Raw genomic sequence first — 21098 nt, forward strand, 5'->3', positions numbered from 1 at the left:
GGCATACATTCAGCCCGAACTGCAGGATTATTAGTTGATCATAGTTTATGGCCCTGACCAATCAGCTATGAGCGAGCATGAGTTCATCAGTCATTCGCATCTGACAGTGTATAAGTGGCTGACTGACCAATGATTTCCCTGATCCTTCCTCTCCAGGGAATAAAACCCACAAGTGGGAGGCGTGAGGTTAGCCCTGCCCCCCACTTTAATATACCTGTTTTTACAGCACTCTATAGCGGAAGCTGAGCCACAAGGATGCATTTGTTCTAGAGATGGCCATCGGTAAAGTTGCCATTGATGGTTGTCATCGATGGCAATACTGCAACCAGCCATCGATAGTGACAAACTATGTGATGGATAGCCATCGATAGTTTTAGCTATCAATGGTCATCTATTTGCTTTGACTGACTGGCACTTGGGCCAATCAGAATGTGGGGGCAGCATGCAGGATTGTCAGGGCGGAGCTATGCTCATTGTCCCGGCACCTTGGGGGAAATAAAACATCAGTCCTGCTGTGCCATCGATGGAGGGAAACCGTCTGGTTCACCACATCGATGGCAAAAGTATTCAACATCGGCCATAAACCATTGATGATTTTGACTCATCGATGGTCGATGGCCCACATAACTGTCAGCTGCACCCAGCCACAGACACTGGCCCAATGGGGACCGAGGGATTCACTGGAAAGCCCCAATTATTATTGACCCCACCCTCTTTTTTGTTGGGCACGGCCTAGCGATAACATTTAATGTTGCCGGGAAGTCAGTAGCAGATGACTGACCCAGGGGCTTCAAGATGCTTTATTATTGCCGCCGGATCAGTCAATAGTTGGTTACTGCCCGTCGACCATAATAAAAGCATCTTGCAGCTGCTGGGTCAGTCATCCACCAATGACTGGCTATTGGCAGCTGCAGGCTGGAGGGAGAAGAGGATCCGTGTGCTGGCAGGATGATGTTATGATGTCCGCCACATCATGACATCACATGCGGGACCCGCCCCGCATTGTGATGTCACAACCCCACCATCCCCCACCCGGTTGGCCATTCCTCTGCCAGTCCTATACTGGTCACACCCCTTACATATGACCAGGCTTCCCTCTCCCTCAGGAGGGGTAAGAAAATTAGGTCTTGGGTAGATGCGCCATCTTCCCAAATATCACTGGAAAGATGGCCTCACAAAAGTGGAGGGAGCAATTGGGGTGGATGTGGGGGGCCACTGCTAAGAGCAGTAGATCAGCTGCAAATTGGCCCCCTTGGGCATTATTTCTCCACCTAGCATAACTGTCATATGACAGGCTGTACTAGAAAAATGACACTTGGAAGCTGATTGGTTGGTTCTTCTTCCCTCTCCAATGATTGATACATCTCCCCCTCTGTCCTTAGGCATTAATAGCAAAGAGGTATAGGAAAGTCCTTCTCTAAATCTACCAGGATAACAAGCAGATCTGTGCATCCCTCTAGGCTGATGATGCGCTTCACAGTAGCGCTCTTGGCAGTTATATGAGCATCCTGATAGAAAGTATTGACATGTGTTATAAATGGGGCTTCCTGAGAGTCCTGCACTTTATCACACAGCTGGGTGCAGGCGCTGCTCTGTTTAATATGTCCATCAGAGAAGAGAGGAAGCAGCGAGGCCACCAAGCGTTTGTTTAATGGGATTTCTCCAGCTCCTTCCTTGTATGTCATGGTCTGAGGCCTGATTCAGCAAGGTTCGCTAGACAGCGTACGCTCACTGCCTACCAAGCCCATAATCACTGCCTGCCGCCCATCTGATAACCTTAGGTCACCCCTTAATCTTTATCCCGAAACACCCCTGGAGGTCAGACATTGTCTCTTCATAGCAATGCAATAAATGTGTATGGGTGTTGCAGCAGACCCCGCAGTGGCTTGGTGGCAGTAGATGGCTGTGTTGTGCTGTCACGCCACTGTAAAGGAACCACCTGAATAGCAGCAGTGTGTGGGAGATGTCCTTCCCAAAATGGCTGCCACCTCAGAGAAAACAGTTATAAAGTAAGCTAGGAGGTGGAGGTAGGAGGAGGTGGCCATTTTGGGAAGGACATTTTCCATCGTATGAAGGAAGTAGGTTGTGAACAGCACCCCGCTCTTGGATCGCAGACCTGCGGTGTCTGCCGGAGAGGCGGATCCCCCTGAGAACCCCTATCAACGACCAGGAACTATAAGGGAGGGGGATGACAGAAGTTGTTTCGGCATGGGGGTGCAAAATTGGTAGTTACACCAATGCGTACGCCATGACACCCGAGCGCAGTAAGGGTTACGTAGACTTTTCGCACATGCACTGCAGTAATTGCAATTATTGGCACTGCAATCCGAGGCACAGTTCCTGTATGAATCCAGGGACCTCCACACATCTGTGTGGAAACCTTTTTATCACAAGGGGCTTTTCCTGCTTCAGGGATTTCCCAGACTTTCTATTATAGACTGATATATATACTTAAGTAAACACGTGAAATGTGTATATTATCTAAATTTCCATGGAAGAGTGTTCCAACGTTCCCGCCTTATTGGGTGGTCCTCATTTGGAATACAGTATATGGTGTACTCTGTCTATTCATTTCTCACTGATCATGTCATGAGAAATGAAGAGCTCTAGAATAGAAGGTTTCACTGCAGCTGTTTCATTAAGGCACTGTGCCTTATTGGCAATACACAGTGGCGTAACTATAAATTTTGCTCCCCCCTGCCCAAAAAATTGTGGCAGTCTCCCCCCTCTTTAGTAAAATATGACAATGGTGCAGACTGGTTACCTGGGCCACTGTGCACCACCATGTGTAGTGCTGCAGCTCCCCAGGAGTGACGTGCGCCCATGCGGCGTAACAGGGAGGACATCCCGTACACTGACATACTGTAGCCTTCCGTCACCAGCCTCAGCTTCCAAGGACCAACCGGGGATACTAGCGGAAGTGTGTGCAGGTAATGACACTGGCTGCCCCCAGGTGCAGGGGAGGCGAGGAGTCTGGGGTACGCAGCTACAGTACACAGCCACCGCCGCCCACTACTACTGAGTGACAGCAAACTGTGTATTCGTACAGGACAGCAGGTATTTTTCAGTGCGCCCTGAGACTGCTGGCTCCCCCAAGCCACAGCTGGGCCTGCCACACCATAGTTACACCACTGGTAATACAATCGTATAGGAATCAGAATCCGCTTTATTGGCCAGGTATACCTGCGTATACTTGTATTAGATTTGGATTGCTGTGCAACAGCCGTGGGTGGGAACAAGTAAAACAGTGACAGTACAGGTATATATCACACGTACAGATATGCACTAAGGACCTTATTCGGGTCCATTCGCAACTGCCGTTCATTCGCACGGGGACCAATGTTTTTGTGGGCATGCCCGTAAAACCCTGCTTCCGCACCATGCCCGCTCCCTTTGCCCACCCTGCAGCCAATGCCCCGGCGAGTGTGAAAGCCGCCGAAGGCGTTCGCTCCCCGGGTTTGCACATGTGCATATTCGCGCACGCACAAACCCACGTCATCAACAGGGGGAGCAAATTCAGATCTGAGCGATCAGAACTGAATCACCCCCTTAGTTATATTTCCTCTGTAATGCGTCCTCTAAAGTTGCCAAATCTATTTTGAAATCATTAAAACAACTGTAAGGCGCAGAGGAAATGGGATGTCTCCTCTTTCTAGCCTTCCTTCATATCTGGATCCTGGGCCTAAGCCTTGCCGTAAGGCAGATTTCCAGACTGCGCCAGAACTGAATCTTTTTACCTTATGTGCTATTTATTCAGACCAGACCGGAGAGCTTTCCGCATGCAGACACACGCACAGGCGACTAATAACATGCAGCGCACAAGTAGTTAAAATATCTTTTCTCTGTATTTATTTTTTGGGTTCTTAAGCTGGAAACGTCCCCAAAAAGAAGACAATTGTGAGAGCTGAGATCTGAGGCTGGCGGAATTATAATAATAATACGGAGCAGCTGTCTCGGAATAGCGGGCCATCTCCCAGCCCCCGGAGAAGAGATGGTCCTGCAGCCCAAACCCACACAGACACATGTGTAATACATCAGCCGCGCAGGGGAACAGCTGGCTCCAGTTAGTATGTCCCCTTTCCCTTTGAATTTGACATTCTTCTGATCTCCTCATCTGGTCGGCACATGACAGCCTCAGCCCCTGCTTGGTGCGCTAAAATTAAATGTGCATAAATCAGACGTGGATTAAACTTTGCCCCTGCAGCAGTCAGATCACATGACTGGGATGCCGATACTGTGCAAAGTGATTGGCAGTCAGGGACCATTTGGGGGCGGTTCTGGGGAGTGGTGGCAATGTGTCATGACCGGTAGTGGCCGCAGCAAAGTCAAATAGGGGAGCCACACCAACTGCCACCTCAACCACTGCAAACATGACCATCCAGGACTCACTGGCGGTTGGTGTGGCTCCCCTATTTGAATTTTGGACTGTTCTGCAGCCCCACTGCTAGAGGCAACACTGGTCGTGGCAGGTTTCAGGGTGTGTCTCCGCCTGCGGCCGCGATCCTGTTGCAACTGCAATGACTCCAGCACATTTTGCAACATGGTTTGGGCCTGATTCATCCATTCTTGCTAAGCAGCGTGTATTCGCTGCCCGGCAAGCCCATAAACGCTGGCCGTCCGTCCGAACACTGCCAAATCCCCTCGTTATCAGAGTCCACCAAAGAGGGGGGTGGGCGCTGTTGTCATGTGACATCAGCTGCCTCACCCCGAGCATGGATCAGCCCGCTTGCGCTCCCAGGAGAACGCACAGCGGTTTCATGGGGACCCCCATAAAATGCTAGTTGTCCTCCGCGTTTAAATCATGAAAAACGCATGTCGACATTGTGCCACTTCGACCTTTTTTCAAGTCAACCTTTTGCATGTGTCGACTTAATGACTGTCCACCAATAGCGGTCGACCTTATGACTGTTGAGCTAGACGGTGGCAACGCAATGACGGCATGCACTCTGTACATGGCGGCTCTGCACAGACGTCAGGGTGGTTCATTAACGAGGCCGAGGAGGGCGCATATCGTTATTGATTTATCACCCCGTGTGCTCCCAGCTTTAGCTGAGCCTGGGTTTGTGCTTCCTTTTCCACTTTCATTGAAATTAAATTTCATCCTTTGAGTGCCAACGCTGCTGTGAGCGATGTGCAAAAAAGGGGGGGCAATATTTAATTAAGCTTCAATTGAATGACTTTGGATCATTTGCCGGCAATAACTCAAGTGATTCATATTCCTCGACTGCGGCCCTGACATTTTTATAGATTATTTTGCACATATCTCACATCAACGTTAGCACTCAAAGGGTTAAAGAAACAAACCGATAGATGTATGCTGTAATCTTCTGGGAATGTGCTTCCTTTTCCAAAGATATACTTGATTTTTATGATAAATCTTTTTTCCCTTCACTCACTCCTGAGATTTTCCTGAGAAATCTGTCATCTTTCTATGCACTAAACAAGATCTATGTAGCAGTAAATTGGAGGAACCCAGGACAAAAAAGGAAATACATCTCCATCGGAGTAGCGTTGTCCCCGCTTGGTCTCTTTGAGTTGGAGACCAGCCAGACTCATTAGGAATCTCAGGCTCTCTCACGCCTACAACCGTTACTGCTGCTGGACTTTCCTCTTGCCAGAGTTTGAGAAGATTGCCATGACATACTTGTTCCTTTTCCTCAATTTGAAAGAATTTACAATCTACTGGACATACTGTACAAGTTTTATTCCCTCCTAGGACTTTTTCCAATGAGCCGTTGCACCGTCTTATAATTTTGTCATTGCCTCCATCGTCTTTCTTATGGCCTCTGCCAACTTTCTCAAAAGGTACAAGTTTAAAGGGTGTGACCGTGCCATCAGTGGTTACTAGCCACCACAGATGGACTTTGCCAACCATTAAACAGGGCCTCTTCTTTAAAGAAGAGGACCAGGGTATCTAAGGACCACTCACTTTTGATTGGCAATCTTGGTATAGTTTCTATAGCATAAACCCAAGCACCTCTGTTCATACATGATCATGCTACAGTACATGACCCCTAAAACAGGGATTGGGAACATCAGTCAGTGGGGCCCACTAGGAATTTCCCCTGTCTAGTGGTGGGCCAGTCCGCTCATGCATACTAGTGTATGCTGATGGTTAACTGTATCTTAATTAAGAAATCTGTTTGCCTACTTTATGGAATGTTGAGTCCCTAGGACTCACTGTAAGCACCCAGAATAGGTGGCGTTGACTCTCATTTTCAGGCATATGTGTACAGTAAACAGTTTTATGAAGTCCATTGCTAATTGCTTAGTATGAGATTCAAAGCAAATTTATATGGTACTTCCAGTGTGTTCTGATGCCACATGGAAATATGGGTCCTTAATTGATTTTTCCTGTTTAATAAACTGCAGAATGTAAGAGTTTAGAGTCACAATTTCCAGATGTAACGTATTATTAGAATAATTCGGATTTTAGCTGGCTTTTGTACAGTTGCTTTACAAGGACATTCCTGGGCAGGCAGCAACGTATGCTTCTAATGACACATACCAGCCATGAATTGTACTTTCCAACTTCTATAAATTAGCCCTCTATATGGAAAACAGTTCTACTGGCCCAACAATATGAAGACATTTCTAATTTGAGAGGTGTGAACGCTTTGTGCTGGCATAGGGGTAGGGTGAGGTAATGTCACTTGCTGGCACAGTGATGGAGAACAAGCCGCAGTGACCGGGCAGAGACGTGGCACTTGTGGAAGGGCAGATTTACTGCTGTATTTTGTCACCATTTTTGTCCACGTCACTAATGCCAAAACTAATCACAGAATGGAAAGAAGACCCGATATAAATGTTTCCACATCTGCAATATTAAAGTTTTTTTCTCTCTTTATATATAAACATCTATATATATATATATCTATCTATATATATAGATAGATATCTATATAATAATAATAATTAATGCTAATCCCCTAATGTATTGTTCTATAAATTGTATTGCTGCTGAGAACAATAGGATAGCCATGGTGAGCCATAGTGAGCCACGACCTAAGGAAGATAGTTGAGAGGGGCTCATCTGTATATGTATGTTACCCTGATGAAGTCATTTTCTAAGACAAGAAACGTATTGGATTATCCAAATTTAGAGCTGACTAACCTGAAAAGTCTCAATGGACGATTTTCAGATGAGCTGGTTATATATTGTATTATTGTATGGGTGCTATATTTTGTTATTGAAAAAGTGTTTCACATTTATATGTACTATATATGGCACTATCATGTCTCTTTTGAGAAGAATGGTGATTTGTATGTGTATCCTGTGGAATATGTAATTCCTGGAAAAACACCTGTTTTTAGATAAAGAACTGTGGCCTAGTACTGTATATTGGTATTGAGGAAACCTTTATTTAAAACCAAAAATCTATGATGTGATTATAAACACATTGAAGTTTTATAAGAGTTTATGGCACTAAATGGCTTCATTCTAATTTTGTCCTATCTATCTGTCTATCTATCTGTCTGTCTGTCTTTCTCTGGAACTATCTAAGAATTGATTTCATGACAATTCAAACATAATAGAGTTCAGTATTCAAATAGGGGAGCCACACTCACTGCCTCCAACTGCCATTCCAAACAGACTCACTGGCAGTTGGTGTGGCTCCTCTATTTGAATATTGAACTGTGCTGCCCCCAGATCCCAGTATCACACTTATTGCCAGACACTCTGATCCTTTGTGGCCATCCACTTATTGGAAACTAGATCACTGAATACTGATTTATCACCTGCCCATACATTACTTAATTTTTCTAGCCATAATGGGTTACTTAGGCCTTTCTCTCTCTTCCCCTATTCCCTCCACCCTATGTTTTGTTGTATAATTTTAATATAGGTATAAGTATGTTATTGTATGTCCAATAGTACTGTTAATCTGTGTACGGCACAGCAGAAATCCTGGTGTGCCATATAACCCAAAGATATAATTCATTATAATTATATTTCTATTTTGTTTGTGTTACAGTTTGCTTATCTGGTGCTTATTAACCCACATGGTCAAGATGAGGGTACATAATGTCCCACAGCTTGCGGCTGTCCTGTGCCTCATTCTCTCAGGGGTATGCAGGCTGGATGCTCAGCTAAAGGAAGGTAGGTGTACATCCAAAGATAATGGCCCATTGGCAAAATAATGAAGGTGGTTGGTTACACACTCCGCCTATCTATCTATCTATCTATCTATCTATCTATCTATCTATCTATCTATCTATCTATCTATCATGACCATTGGCGGATCCAGAGGTGGGGCTACAGCACAGTTCAAAATTCAAATAGGGGAGTCACACCCACTGCCACCATCCCAAACTGACTCATGGCAGTGGGCGTGGCTCCCCTATTTAAATTTTGAACTGTTCTGCAGCCCCACCTCTGGATCCGCCACTGACCATGACTATTCGTACTTTTTACATTTTCATATATGACTTATATTCCATGTATAGTAGTTGGTATTATCTCCTGGTTTTAGTACCATTTTCCTAGAGCCAGGCATGTAAATAAATTCTCTTTCAAAAAGTTTGTGCCTTTAAAACAGAAAGAGGACGTGTTCTGTTATTTTTCCCATATTGGTACTCTTTACCTAGAACGGCGCCCGCGATCAGAATCGCGGGCGTCGGGGGTAAAAAATCGCGGTAATCGCGGGCATCGCGGGTAAATCGCGGGTACATCAAAATCGGGTACCCGCGATCACCGCGATTTTCCCATAGGGAACAATGTTAAAAAGCCTAATTGACCGCGATTTTGCATTCAATGCCTCAATGCCCGCGATTTTCCCATAGGAATCAATGTTAAATGGGCTACAGAGCCCAAATAGCCCCAATTAACCCTTAAATGTCCCCCCAATTTTTGTACGCCACCCCACGATCCACGCCAACCCGAAGCGTGGCGAGCGGCGGCGGTACGCGTCCTCCGACCTTTTCATGCCCTACTATCCACGTCGGCGTGGAGTTGAGAATAGAATAGTGTGGCGAGCGCAGCGAGCCACCGAGCCCGAAGCGTGGCGAGCGCAGCGAGCCCCGCGAGGGGACGCGGATACCTTCACAGGTAAACGCGTCCCTTCGTGGGCTTCACAGGTGTCCGCGTCGCCACGAACACCTGTGAAGTCCGCGAGGGGACGCGTATAACTGTGAAGGTATCCGCGTCCCCTCGCGGGGCTCGCTGCGCTCGCCACGCTTCGGGCTCGGTGGCTCGCTGCGCTCGCCACACTATTCTATTCTCAACTCCACGCCGACGTGGATAGTAGGGCATGAAAAGGTCGGAGGACGCGTACCGCCGCCCCTCGCGGGCTCGCTGCGCTCGCCACGCTTCGGGTTGGCGTGGATCGTGGGGTGGCGTACAAAAATTGGGGGGACATTTAAGGGTTAATTGGGGCTATTTGGGCTCTGTAGCCCATTTATCATTGATTCCTATGGGAAAATCGCGGGCATTGAGGCATTGAATGCAAAATCGCGGTCAATTAGGCTTTTTAACATTGTTCCCTATGGGAAAATCGCGGTGATCGCGGGCATCGCGTCGCGGCCGTTTATGTACTGCCCGCGATGTCGCGATCACCGCGATGGGCGCCGTTCTAGGTAAAGAGTACCCCCATATTCCATAATGCACACTATTTGTGGCCACACCTTAAGGTTCTGCAGGTGAGTTTGTCCTCAATAATGATTATACAAGGCATAATCTGGGGCTGGAACAGAAGAAGCATCGGAAAAAGTTCTCCTGCTGTTGAGCTGCAATGGGTACAACTTGATGTTAGGGTGCACCACAGTTCAGGAACCTATTTAATTCAGATTCATTAAATACATATCATTTATAAAACACGAATGAAGCTCAGTCTCATGGTACTGTGCAATCAGATGTGGAGTACAGGGTTTAACATTTACCTCAGGTGTACAGAGAACTGTGTACATGGCACCATTTCAGGAAATTCTTCAGCCAGTTACAAACCATCAAACTTTATTTTATTTAATTATTTTTTATGGAATAAACTTAAGGGGTCAATTTACTAAAGATTCTACAAATTTTTCATTTTTTAGAAGCATTAGTAAATGTAATCCTTAGATTTTGCACATTTAAAGTTTGTGGCTGATGTAACTTGTACACGCTCAGCCTCTGATGAGTTTCTGATTCCATGACGTCTCGCTGTACGCTTCACGCCCTGTTGCCATGGAAATGATACAATTCATGAGGTAAAAAAGATTCCATTTTGTAGGTTTGTGCGCACAGTGTACCATTTAGTTGATGTACTGTATGTTTGTTCCCTAAATCCCCTCACTAGATGTTGTAACTTAGCTTCCACTGTCAATATATACATGTTTTCTGAGAATCTCAGAAGCATGGTCGCTGTTTGAACTGTTGTAAAGTTCATCGAAAGGCTGGATGTGCAAACAGAGCTCGTAATGGATGTTTATGGAGAGTTATGCAATTTATATATATATATATAAATATAGTACCAGAGATAGTACGTCTTGGAGAGTGATAAAGTGGTGAGAGGCTAAAGTACCAAACAATCAGCTCCTTAATATTACTTTTCAAACACAGGGCGAGATGCACTAAGCTTCAAAAGTAATGAGATGGAGAGTGATAAACAACCAATCAGCTCCTGTCTGACATTTTTCAAGCACAGTCTGTGACATGGCAGGCAGGTGCTGATTGGCTGGCTGTTTATCGCTCTCCATTTTATCACTTTTGAACCTTACTTCATCTCGCCCATAGCCTGTAACATGGATTGGCTGGTTCCCTGGGTCTGATTCAGACCCTATTGCTGGGCTGCGTAATTGCAGACCTGATGATTATCGAACGACCGTGTTTGCACATGGTACACAGTGCGCTGGCTGTTGGCAGGATGATTGACAGCCAGCTGCTGTTTGTAGACAGCAACCCGGAATTTTCTGGGAATGTCCTGGAAAATGCAGGCGGTGCCCGGCTGGTGGGAGGGAGGGCCTTTGACATCAGCAGCTGCGAACAGGGGGAGATCCATTCGATGGGGAGCGATTGCAATGGATTTCCCCCAGTGTGCACAGCTGCAAACACATTTGCAGCCCTGCACAGGGGCGGGGGGAGACTTTGGCAGGGCAGCAAATGCCTGATCGCACATCCACTCGCATGCGGCAGCACCGGAGAGAAATAATTTCATGGTCGCTCACCATCGAATTATTTTTTTTCCCCTTCGCAGATAAAAGTTAGTCTAAACTGACCTTTATCCTGGCCGGAGATGACTGAAACAGGCAAAACAGGCGTCAACACCTTCCCCCTGCCCTCCCATACTGAAGCGAGCCCCCCGGCCAGTGTGAAACTCGCCATCAGCCAGGGGACCGAGGGCCAGATGCACTAAGCTTCAAAAGTGATAAAATGGAGAGTGATAAACAGCCAGCCAATCCGCTCCTAACTTCCATGTCACATACTGTGTTTGAAAAATGGCAGGTAGGAGCTGATTGGCTGTCTGTTTATCACTCTCCATTTTATCACTTTTGAAGCTTAGTGCATCTGGCCCCGAATTCGGCCTGCTACAACCGGGTCTGCATCACCCCACTTTATCTCTCTCCCAAGGCTTAGCACATCTTACCCATAATATTTACATTTTGTGCATGTGTATGTGTATGCTATAGTATTGAAATATAATCCACAAATCTCCATTAATGGCCCGTTTCCTATCACAGCCGGTCCGTGTTTAGTGTTGATGCAGTTTATACAGGGATGACATTACTCTTTACTCCAACGACCACCCAGAGAATCCTAACTTACTTAATGCTTGTGCAAATATTTACCACACACATCTCGCTACGCTGTGTAATACTCTCTCATAGGATAGAACAACAGAGCCGTACATTAACTGTTCCAAGATAAACCTTGTTGATTTTGGCATATGGAATTTGCAACAATACTGGCCATGATTTTTCCATTATTGCCAGTAAATGTATTTTCACAAAGTTAGATTTTTAGCCTTTTTTACCACGTCAGCACCTAAATCAATGTGAGGATAAATGGATAATCTGTTCTTAAATTCTGTATTACACAGTAGTGGGAGCTGCAACACCGTTTAGAGATTAATATGTAGGTTTGGTTCTGTTAGAATCAAGCCACAAGAGCCTTAGTCCCCAAATCCACTTGAGGTGCCCGTTTATCAACGAGTGATAAAACCCGTTTTGAGTGATAAAACTTGTGTGTGATAACTTTTCCAATCAGCTCCCCACTGTTATTTTTCAAACAGATGGTAGTTAGGAGCTGAACACGTGATAGCTGATTGTCTGGAACAGCATTTATCATACACAATGAGTTTTATTACTCTTTCAGAAATGAGCCCCTAAGTGTTTAATCTCAAATTAAATATACTGCAAGAAACAAACATATTAGCATTGCTGCTCGGTGTATGGGTTAAAGTTGGAGTGCCAGAGTATCTCCGGTCATCCCTGGTGTTGTCATAAATGCCTTAACATGTTTCTGCATTACTTGTTTGAATAATTGTTTACTAGATGCAGCTATGACGTTGTGCAACTGATATAGGGGCGGATGTATTAAGTCTGGTGAAGTGATAAAGTGGAGATAAAGAAGGAGATAACGCACCAGCCAATCAGCTGTGTTTGAAATATGACAGTGGGAGTTGATTGGCTGGTGCGTTATCTCCTTCCACTTTATCTCTTCGCCAGGCTGAATACATCTGCCCCTTAAAGAGACCTTGGGGGAATTTTTTAACTTTGGAGTGTGATAATGTACCAACCGATCGGCTCCCAATTGTCACTTTTCAAATAAAGCCTGTAATGTGGCAGTTAGGGGCTGATATAGTTAGGAGCTACACATTATCACTCACCAAGCTTTTATAAATATCCCCCAAAATACGCTCATGGCCTGTGATGCTGCAGGAGTCTCTCTTATACCAACGCTTATTCATATCGTTAGCACCACATTAACGATCCGGTAACTCCTGTCCAAACAGAATGCAGAACGCTGTTCTTACATGTCGTGTAATGAGAATGTTATTTTATGCCGTGTTTGCTGTGATTATTTTACCATATTACACAACGCATTACGTTCCCGGCGCTGGCATCCATAGTGTATGTTTGGCCGATCATCTCATTGGCCGACAAATAATCAAACTCGACTTTCTTGGCAACACCGTGAGATCACAGACAAAACAAGACTAGAAAATACAATGGGGTCATTTATTGACGTGAATAGGTAGACAGCTGAAAGGTCAACATGGTCATCACATGGCTCGCTGCGCTTGCCTAGTTTTGGGCAAGGATGCGGTTCCCAATCCCAGTCAACATGGATGGCAAAGGATAAAAAAGTTCCCAAAAATGTAGTCAACACTAAAATTATTGTTGACTATATTTGTGTCGATCATCGTCATAGCATTACCTGTCGCGTGCCGCGAATCGGGGGAGGGGGGGTCGTGGGGGTCCCGCAAATCGCGGGAGGGGGGATCGCGGGGGTCCTGTGAATCACGGGAGGGGGGGTCCCGGGGGTCCTGGGAATCGCGGGAGGGGGGGTCGCGGGGGTCCCAGGAATCGTGGGAGGGGGGGTCGCGGGGGTCCCGCGAATGGGGGGGTCGCAGGGGGTGCCGCGAATGGGGGGAGGGGGGGTCACGGGGGGTGCCGCGAATCGCGAGAGGGGGGGGGGGGTCACAGGTGTCCGGGGGGGGGGGGATTGCTGGCAGAGATGGGGGGGTGCGGGAGTAATGGTGGATGATGGCTGTGGAGTAATGGTGGATGGTGGGCGTGTACTGTAGTCCTGGCTGGGCGGGGGGGAGGTGATGTCAAGGGGGTGGGGTGTGTAGAACGTTATACACATAGAACACTTTTCCCTGGGGGGGGGGCGGATTTGTGTATCCTGCTGGGCGGGAACGTTATATACACAGGGGATGAGTGACAGATCTGGCTAAATATATAAGAGATAAAATATACTTTTGAAAAAAAAAATCAGAAAATGATTTAATCCCATTCCTTCCATTGTCCCATACTCTATGATCTTGGCCAGGAACGTCTAATGCCTATGGTAGAATTTCATTGCTTGCATTGCATCATGTTTCTTAGTACGGTTTTAGAGAAACATGTGTACACTATGCACCCGCTTGTCATCACTGCACCTAAATTAACTCTGTCACCTTTTTGCATTTCTTTCTCCTCTATTTTCTACTTTTTTTGTTGCATTTTTTTTCCATCTTTGTCACCTAACCCACCATGTGACATCAATGACGCCAGACTCAGCCGACCTGGTTTTCCTCATTGATGGCTCAAATAATGTTGGACGCACTGGTTTCAACACCATCCGTGACTTCTTGGTGAATTATGTGGAGAGGCGTTTGGAGGTGGGAAGGACCCGGATGCAAATAGGAGTGGTGCAGTTTAGTGATGATACCAAAATAGAGTTCACCTTGGAGGAACATGCTAGCAAACGCGAGGTTGTAGATGCTATGAAGAATCTACGGTACTCAGGTGGAGAAGAATCCAACATGGGGGCCGCCATTGAGTTTGTAGTGGAAAACCTTTTCAGTGCCGCTGGAGGAAGTCGAAGAGAAGAAGGAATTCCTCAGTCTCTGGTGGTGATCACCGGGGGACCTTCCAGTGATGATTTGAGAGAGGCTGCCAATTCCCTGAGACTTAATAGTATTATCACATTTGGCATTGGTGTGGACAGGGCAGACATCACTGAACTTCAGCAGGTGGCAACAGATGACAGCTTTGTGTTTACCGTACCCCAGATCCAGGTGGTGGGTCAACTTGAGAACCAAATTGTGCCATACATTGATGGGGTAGCCCAAAGGACCATAATCTTAGAGCCTCCAACTATTATTACAGAAGGTAGGTACAGTAGGATGGTAGCATCTCCGTGGTTCCTCTCTGAATCCCCAAATAAGGTAAATAGAAAAACCTGCAATTATTATATTGCTAATGGCCACTAAGAAATTGTATATAATATACCCACCAAGTAAGGTCCTTTTGCTGTCTGCTGTTGGTACAAAGTTTTGCGGGTAACGGTAGCCTTAGGCCAAGAGGGGCTGAGTCTTAGGTCTAGGCACTAGAGGAGAACTTAAGGTTGGGCTTCAGGGGAGGGGGAAATTTAGGTTTAGGCTTTGGGTAGGGAGGGTTAGGCACTTACATTGGGGAGATATGTGTAGGCTGGAGGGGGGTTAAGGTTAGGGTCAGGCTATGGGGAGGGGGAGTTAGGGTTAGGCACTTAGAAGGGATGGTTAGGGGTAGGCTGCGGGGCTCACGAGGGTGGTTAGGTTTAGGTGGCAAGGTATGGGGGTTAAGATTAAACACTAGCAGGAAGGAATTAGGGTTTGGCTGCCAAGGGAGGTTTAGGGTTAGTATATGGAAGGTAAGTTTACTCACCTGACTCTTGACGTGGTTCCCGTAAATCGAGATGGCATCTGTATTCTTACTGCCGATATCCCCACCGTCGATCACCCATATTTATCCCCCTTAAACAAAGTGCAGTATTTGTAATACAGTACTTCAGACATATGTAGGCCCAATGATCACTGTAACCCATTTACCAGATTATTATATCGACAGAATAGAGTGGAAAGATCATTTATTTTGTTCAATTAGGCATTTATTCTTTGGCTTGCTTTAGGATGCCATTGCCGGCATTGCAACTACATTTTAGCGCTGTTAATTGAAGTGACCTATTTCCATTAAACTAACGTTAATGTAGTTACTTTTTAATAGGTACAGTATACTGTAACTTGATAATAATTTTTGTCTTACAGTTACTGAAGTCAACAAAAGGGACATTGTGTTCCTGGTTGATGGTTCCAGTGATTTAGGAGGTCCAAGCTTTTCCGCAATCCGGGAATTAATTATAAAGATTGTCAACAGGCTGGAAATTGGTCCTGATCTAATCCAAGTGGGAGTCGCCCAGTACGCCAGGGATTTTAAACCCGAATTCTACCTTAACACCTACAGTACTAAGAAAGACATTATCGCACAATTAAAAAAACTGAAGTTCTTGAATAACACACCATTAAATACCGGTGCGGCCCTGAGAGCTGTCCAGAGAGATTTCTTTACTGCCTCTGCTGGAAGCCGAGTGGACGAAAGAATCCCACAACTCCTCGTCCTCTTCACTGGAGGCCAGTCCAGAGATGACATCGCTCAGGCCTCACAGGAACTTAAGAGAGCAGGAATCCTGACCTTCGCTATCGGTTCCAGGAGTGCTGACCTAGCCGAGCTCCAAGAAATTGCTTTTGACTCCACATTGGCTTTCCAGCCGACAGAGTACCGGCAGGCTGTTCTACAGTCCTTATTGCCTCAGTTGCTGACTCCTTTGAAAACACTCACAGGCGTCGTGATCACCGAGGGACCAACCGAAGGTAATCATTGGGGGCATGATTGTATTTAAAAAAAAAGCTCACCTACAATGTCTGCCCTTCTTAGAGTTTCCTACCGATAGACCACGGGTGGCCAAACTGGTCCCAGAGATCTACCAGCTGTCCATGTTTTCAAGGCCACCTGTGGATCTGTAAAATATGTCAGTTAGGCAGGAATGCAGCAGATGTTTGAAAATGTTAGAAATGACGGCACCTGTGCACCAGCTAGGTGGTCTGGTAAACATGGACTGGTGGTAGATCTCGTGGGACGGTTTGGCAAGCCCTGCGGATCTAAAAAGATCGGAGCTGTACGGTAACATTGGATTTATGTATTAGGTCCAAAACGTGGATTGCTTCTGGAAAGGGTTATGGCATTAAGAGTGTCTATGTCGACAGTCAATTGGTTGACACCAAAAGAATGAAAAAGTTTTTTTTTTTAATAAAAACAACTCATGTCGATCTTTTCATGCGTCGACAATTGAAGTGTCAACCTTTTGATTTTGTTGATCTTTTGTCAGTGTCGACCATATGGTGTTGAACTATTGACTGTGGAAGAGATACCTTTGGCAAGGGTTTTCTAAAACACAGACAAAGCACAAATCTACATTTACGGGAAATACTATGCCTACACATTGGTTTCGCAATCTAGCAGTGGAGGCTCCGGAAGTGGAGCTGCAACACTGTTCAAAATTCAAATAGGGGAGCCACACCCACTGCCACCAACTGTCATTCCAACATGACTCACTGGCAGTGGGTGTGGCTCCCCAATTTGAATTTTGGACTGTGCTGCTGCCCCACTTCTGGAGCCAACTCTGCAATCTAGATATCATTATTTGAATCTCATGCTATTGTGGTTGGTTATAATCAACCAATATGCGATACCTGATATATTTACCAGACCCCCCCCCCCCTTTATTTACCAGATAGGATGGAATATCTAATTTATGTTGTCACATTTCTGGCCAAATTGATAACCCGTCCTGCGTTTTCCGTGGGACTTTGAAATGATTCTTACTAGTGGTGCCTATCACAACACAGATACGCTGTCAGTACTGATAATCCTCCTATACACACTGGCTTAGCAAAGCATGACCCCATTGGATATTGAAGCACTGATATTTGTAGCTGTTATAAGGATTATTATTTGAGATGAAATGAAAACAAACTTGAAACATGCAGCATTAAGACTTCTCCAACCCTCCCTTTCCATTACTCTCCTATACGCTATACCTGTGTTACATAGCGTTTCTTTACCTTTCTCTCATTTACTGCTTCCATCTGCTAAGATGTGTACATTCCATGTGGTATTAATACATTTCTCAAATTGTCATGTAGAGCCATTGTTTTCACTGACAACATGAAGCCCTCGATCTTGTATCGGGCGGGGGGAGGTATCAAACCTTGTAGAGAGAAAACGTTTCAACCAATCAGCTTTGAAGTGCCATGTTTGAGGCTTAGGGGGCCATTTATCATTGAATATTTGTGGCTAATTCCCTGGAAAACACCAGTATTTGGGGGTTAGCCACAGATACTCAGTAATGCCGGCATGTAAGATAGAGGGACCGTAGCAGGAATCTGCTGCGATCCCTCCTGTCCTACCTGCAGCCTCATCCCCTACTGTATATGTTCCTACATCGCGGAGCATCGCATTGGGTCCTAGAGACTATGGGCTACTTACAGCACGGCTGGCGGGGCATTGTGGTCAGCATGGGTCATCCTGGGGTCATCGCTGACCATACATGCCCATCCCCCAGGACCCGGATGAGCAGTTCACAGGGATGGGCTCCTTTCCTCTGTCCCTGCAACTGCAGAAACATACATCCCGCCAATAATATCGCATACTGGGGCAGATGCTTAGCGCGCCGCTATAATACTTCCTGCTTAACCTCATTAAGGAGGCGAAGCCGGACGGGAGACCGACAAGATGTATTGACATCTTGTCTGCCGAAGCGGGGGTGCGCTAACTCCCCCCTCCGGCGATGTCTCCTCCTGTAGATAGTGCATCAGTTTACACTGATGTGTCCTCTCCTTCCCCCCGGCCGGCTGGACTGGGCATGTGCGGGATCTCGCTACTCACGCAAGATCCCCAGCACAGCCCAGAGCCAACACCAGGGACATACACATACATCTGTCCCATTGCATGCAATCCTGGGACGTAGATCCCACCCAAATCGCATTTTATATGCAATCCTATGGTAAATGAGCCCCTATGTTTAAAAAAATGACAGACGCTGAATAGTTGCAATAGTATCTCTTTCTAAAGGTTTGATAAATCTCCTCCTCAGTAATACCAATGTGTCCAGTAGCTTGGAAAGATATCCGTCACCAGCTAGTAATTTCCAGGTTTATTTATCATCGATGTTGCTGCTACAGACAATTCCATAGACAGCAACTGTGCCCCAGTGACTAAATTGAAACAGGCCATTAATACGTTTGTAACATAGGGGCAGATGTGTTAAGCCTTGTGAAGTGATAACACACCAATCAGCTCCAGAATAGGTTTGAAAAATGACAGCTAGGAGCTGATTGGCTGCACAGTTGCTGTCTATCACCTGCCACTTTAACACTTCTTAGGCTTAATACATCTCTGCCCCATAGTAATTTTGAAAGTTAAATACTGCAATTTGAATACTGACATCAAAGGAGAGATGGATTGGATAACAGCCTCATGCTTCAAGGAATTTAGGGGGAGAGTTATCAAACGTTCTGAAGAGGACATGTGGAAGTGTTGTCATAACCAATCAGATCTCCTCTTTTCATTTTTAGAAGCTTTTAGTAATATACCCCTTCAACTTGTCCTCTTTAGGCAGTTTGATAAATATCCCTATTACAGTAGTTTTAGACGTATCCCTCAGATGCTGTTTCGGCTGTTATCTCTCCATAATAGAACAAAGTAAGATAAAGAAAAGTTTTCACTATTTAAAGTCATTACCAGTGCGCATTATTGCTAAATTATTTTAATATGTAATATATCATTTGTATACTTTACACATTGGTTCTCAGTAGATGGAGGGGATTCTAAAAGCTTTTCCATACTAACTACTGTATTCTAAAGTACTTCATTTTCATTATCACTTCTTTCTTTGGCTTGCCCTCTATAGCTGGCCATACATCTACAGCGCCATCTCCCCACCCTGCCATTCCGATCCACTGATCACTGATTAGCCAATCAGTGGCCATCGAAGATTGTCAATCCATCGATGGATCAGTGGGAAAACACGACTTGCCAACTAAGCCATTATTTGGTTGCAATCAGGAAATCCATGTTGGATTTCTCAAATCCCCCACCACAGGCAGAATGGGGAATTGCCCTGATTGATGTATGGGCCTTTTTAGTATAATTAAGAGTTATGTGTCTACGTTCGGTAAACACATGCGTTACATAGTCTTGCTCTGCCGATTTTGCTGTGATGTCATGTTCATTGTTTTCTGTATCCTCCACCAAACCACTTGCAGTAATTAACCAAAGAGATATCGTCTTCCTGTTGGATGGTTCGGTCAACGTTGGAAGTGCCAACTTTCCACTAGTAAGAGACTTTGTCACCGGTGTAATTAACAACCTTGGTGTCAGCAGTGAAGGGACTCGAGTTGGCCTAGCCCAATTTAGTGATACAGCCAGAACTGAGTTCTATCTAAACACGCTGACCTCCAAATCCGACCTTGTTGACCGTTTGGAGCAGCTGAGAATCAAGGGGGGTAATGCCCTAAATATTGGCTCAGCACTTCGATTCGTTATCAGCAACCATTTCACCAGAAGTGCGGGGAGCAGGATAGATGAGAGGATCCCGCAACTTCTTTTGGTTCTAGTGGCCGGGAAGTCCACAGACAGCATTCAGGCTGCTGCAAATGACCTCACCAGATCGGGGGTGTTGACTTTTTGCATTGGGGTCGGAAATGCTGATAGACAAGAGCTGGAGACCATAGCATTCAATCCAAGCCTGGTTTATTCGGTGGATGATTTCAGTTTATTGCCTGGCTTCAGCCAGCAGGTTCTAACCCCTCTTACCACCTACGTTAGAGGAGAAGTGACAGAGACCACAGGTAAATCCTCACTCGTCTTGTCTAGTCTTCTGTGTTTAACCGAAAAAGAAAAGAGACCACGTCTAAAAAAAACAAACAAAAAAAACATAGTTTCAAAAATATTTTATAGATATTTTTCATTGTTCAAAAATGACCTTGTCATCGATCAATCAATATTCTGGCTTCCTTTGATGCTATAAAAAGTATATGAATAAGGTAACCAGATAATATCATGCAATTAACTATGCTTTAAAAAATATCTTGCATAGCGATAAAGTGGAGAGAGTTAAAGTATTGACCAAGCTCTAAACAGGCTTGGGGGTAGATGTATGAAGAAGTGATAAGAGAGGAGAAGTGATAAGGTGCTTTGTACTTTATCACCGACCAATCAGCTCCTGACTGTTCAGTTATAGGCGGTTTAAAAAGAGACAGTTAGGAGCTGATTGGCCGGTGATAAAGTGCCATTCACTGTATCGCTTCTCCTTCCTTATCACTGCTTCATACATCTACCCCCGTGTTTGAAAAATGACAGTTGGGGGCTGATTGATCATAACTCCAATCTTTCATAAATCTTTCTCATAATTTAAACATAACTACAGTACATTTTGTATCACATTTATATGAGTCTGCCGTTGAAAAATATGTGTATAGTTATATATAGTGTATTTTTATAGGTGAACCAGGTCACCTCATTCACACTGCAGGCTACCCGGGTCAGTGCCGGGTTCGACACTGGTAGCGACCCATTGACACAACCTGGTTAGACCC

The 21098-nt window shown here is 45.4% G+C and overlaps 1 protein-coding gene across 10 annotated transcripts in view; it reads left to right on the forward strand.

The window, feature by feature from the left end:
* Positions 1 to 21098, forward strand: part of COL6A3 (collagen type VI alpha 3 chain) — a 162762-nt gene that overhangs the window by 71039 nt on the left and 70625 nt on the right. For 7 of the 10 annotated variants that reach the window (XM_083154546.1, XM_083154545.1, XM_083154544.1 and 4 more), the window contains exons 2-5: positions 7977 to 8101; positions 14197 to 14796; positions 15711 to 16313; positions 19767 to 20351. In XM_083154546.1, the coding sequence (XP_083010672.1) occupies positions 8005 to 8101; positions 14197 to 14796; positions 15711 to 16313; positions 19767 to 20351 (1885 nt within the window). In that variant the 5' untranslated portion in view covers positions 7977 to 8004. The remainder of the gene's footprint in view (positions 1 to 7976; positions 8102 to 14196; positions 14797 to 15710; positions 16314 to 19766; positions 20352 to 21098) is intronic. The other 3 variants (XM_083154551.1, XM_083154550.1, XM_083154549.1) reach the window with 2 other exon arrangements.

This window comes from Crinia signifera, chromosome 7 (assembly GCF_055691185.1).
Source record: "Crinia signifera chromosome 7, ASM5569118v1, whole genome shotgun sequence".
Taxonomy (NCBI): Eukaryota; Metazoa; Chordata; class Amphibia; order Anura; family Myobatrachidae; genus Crinia; species Crinia signifera.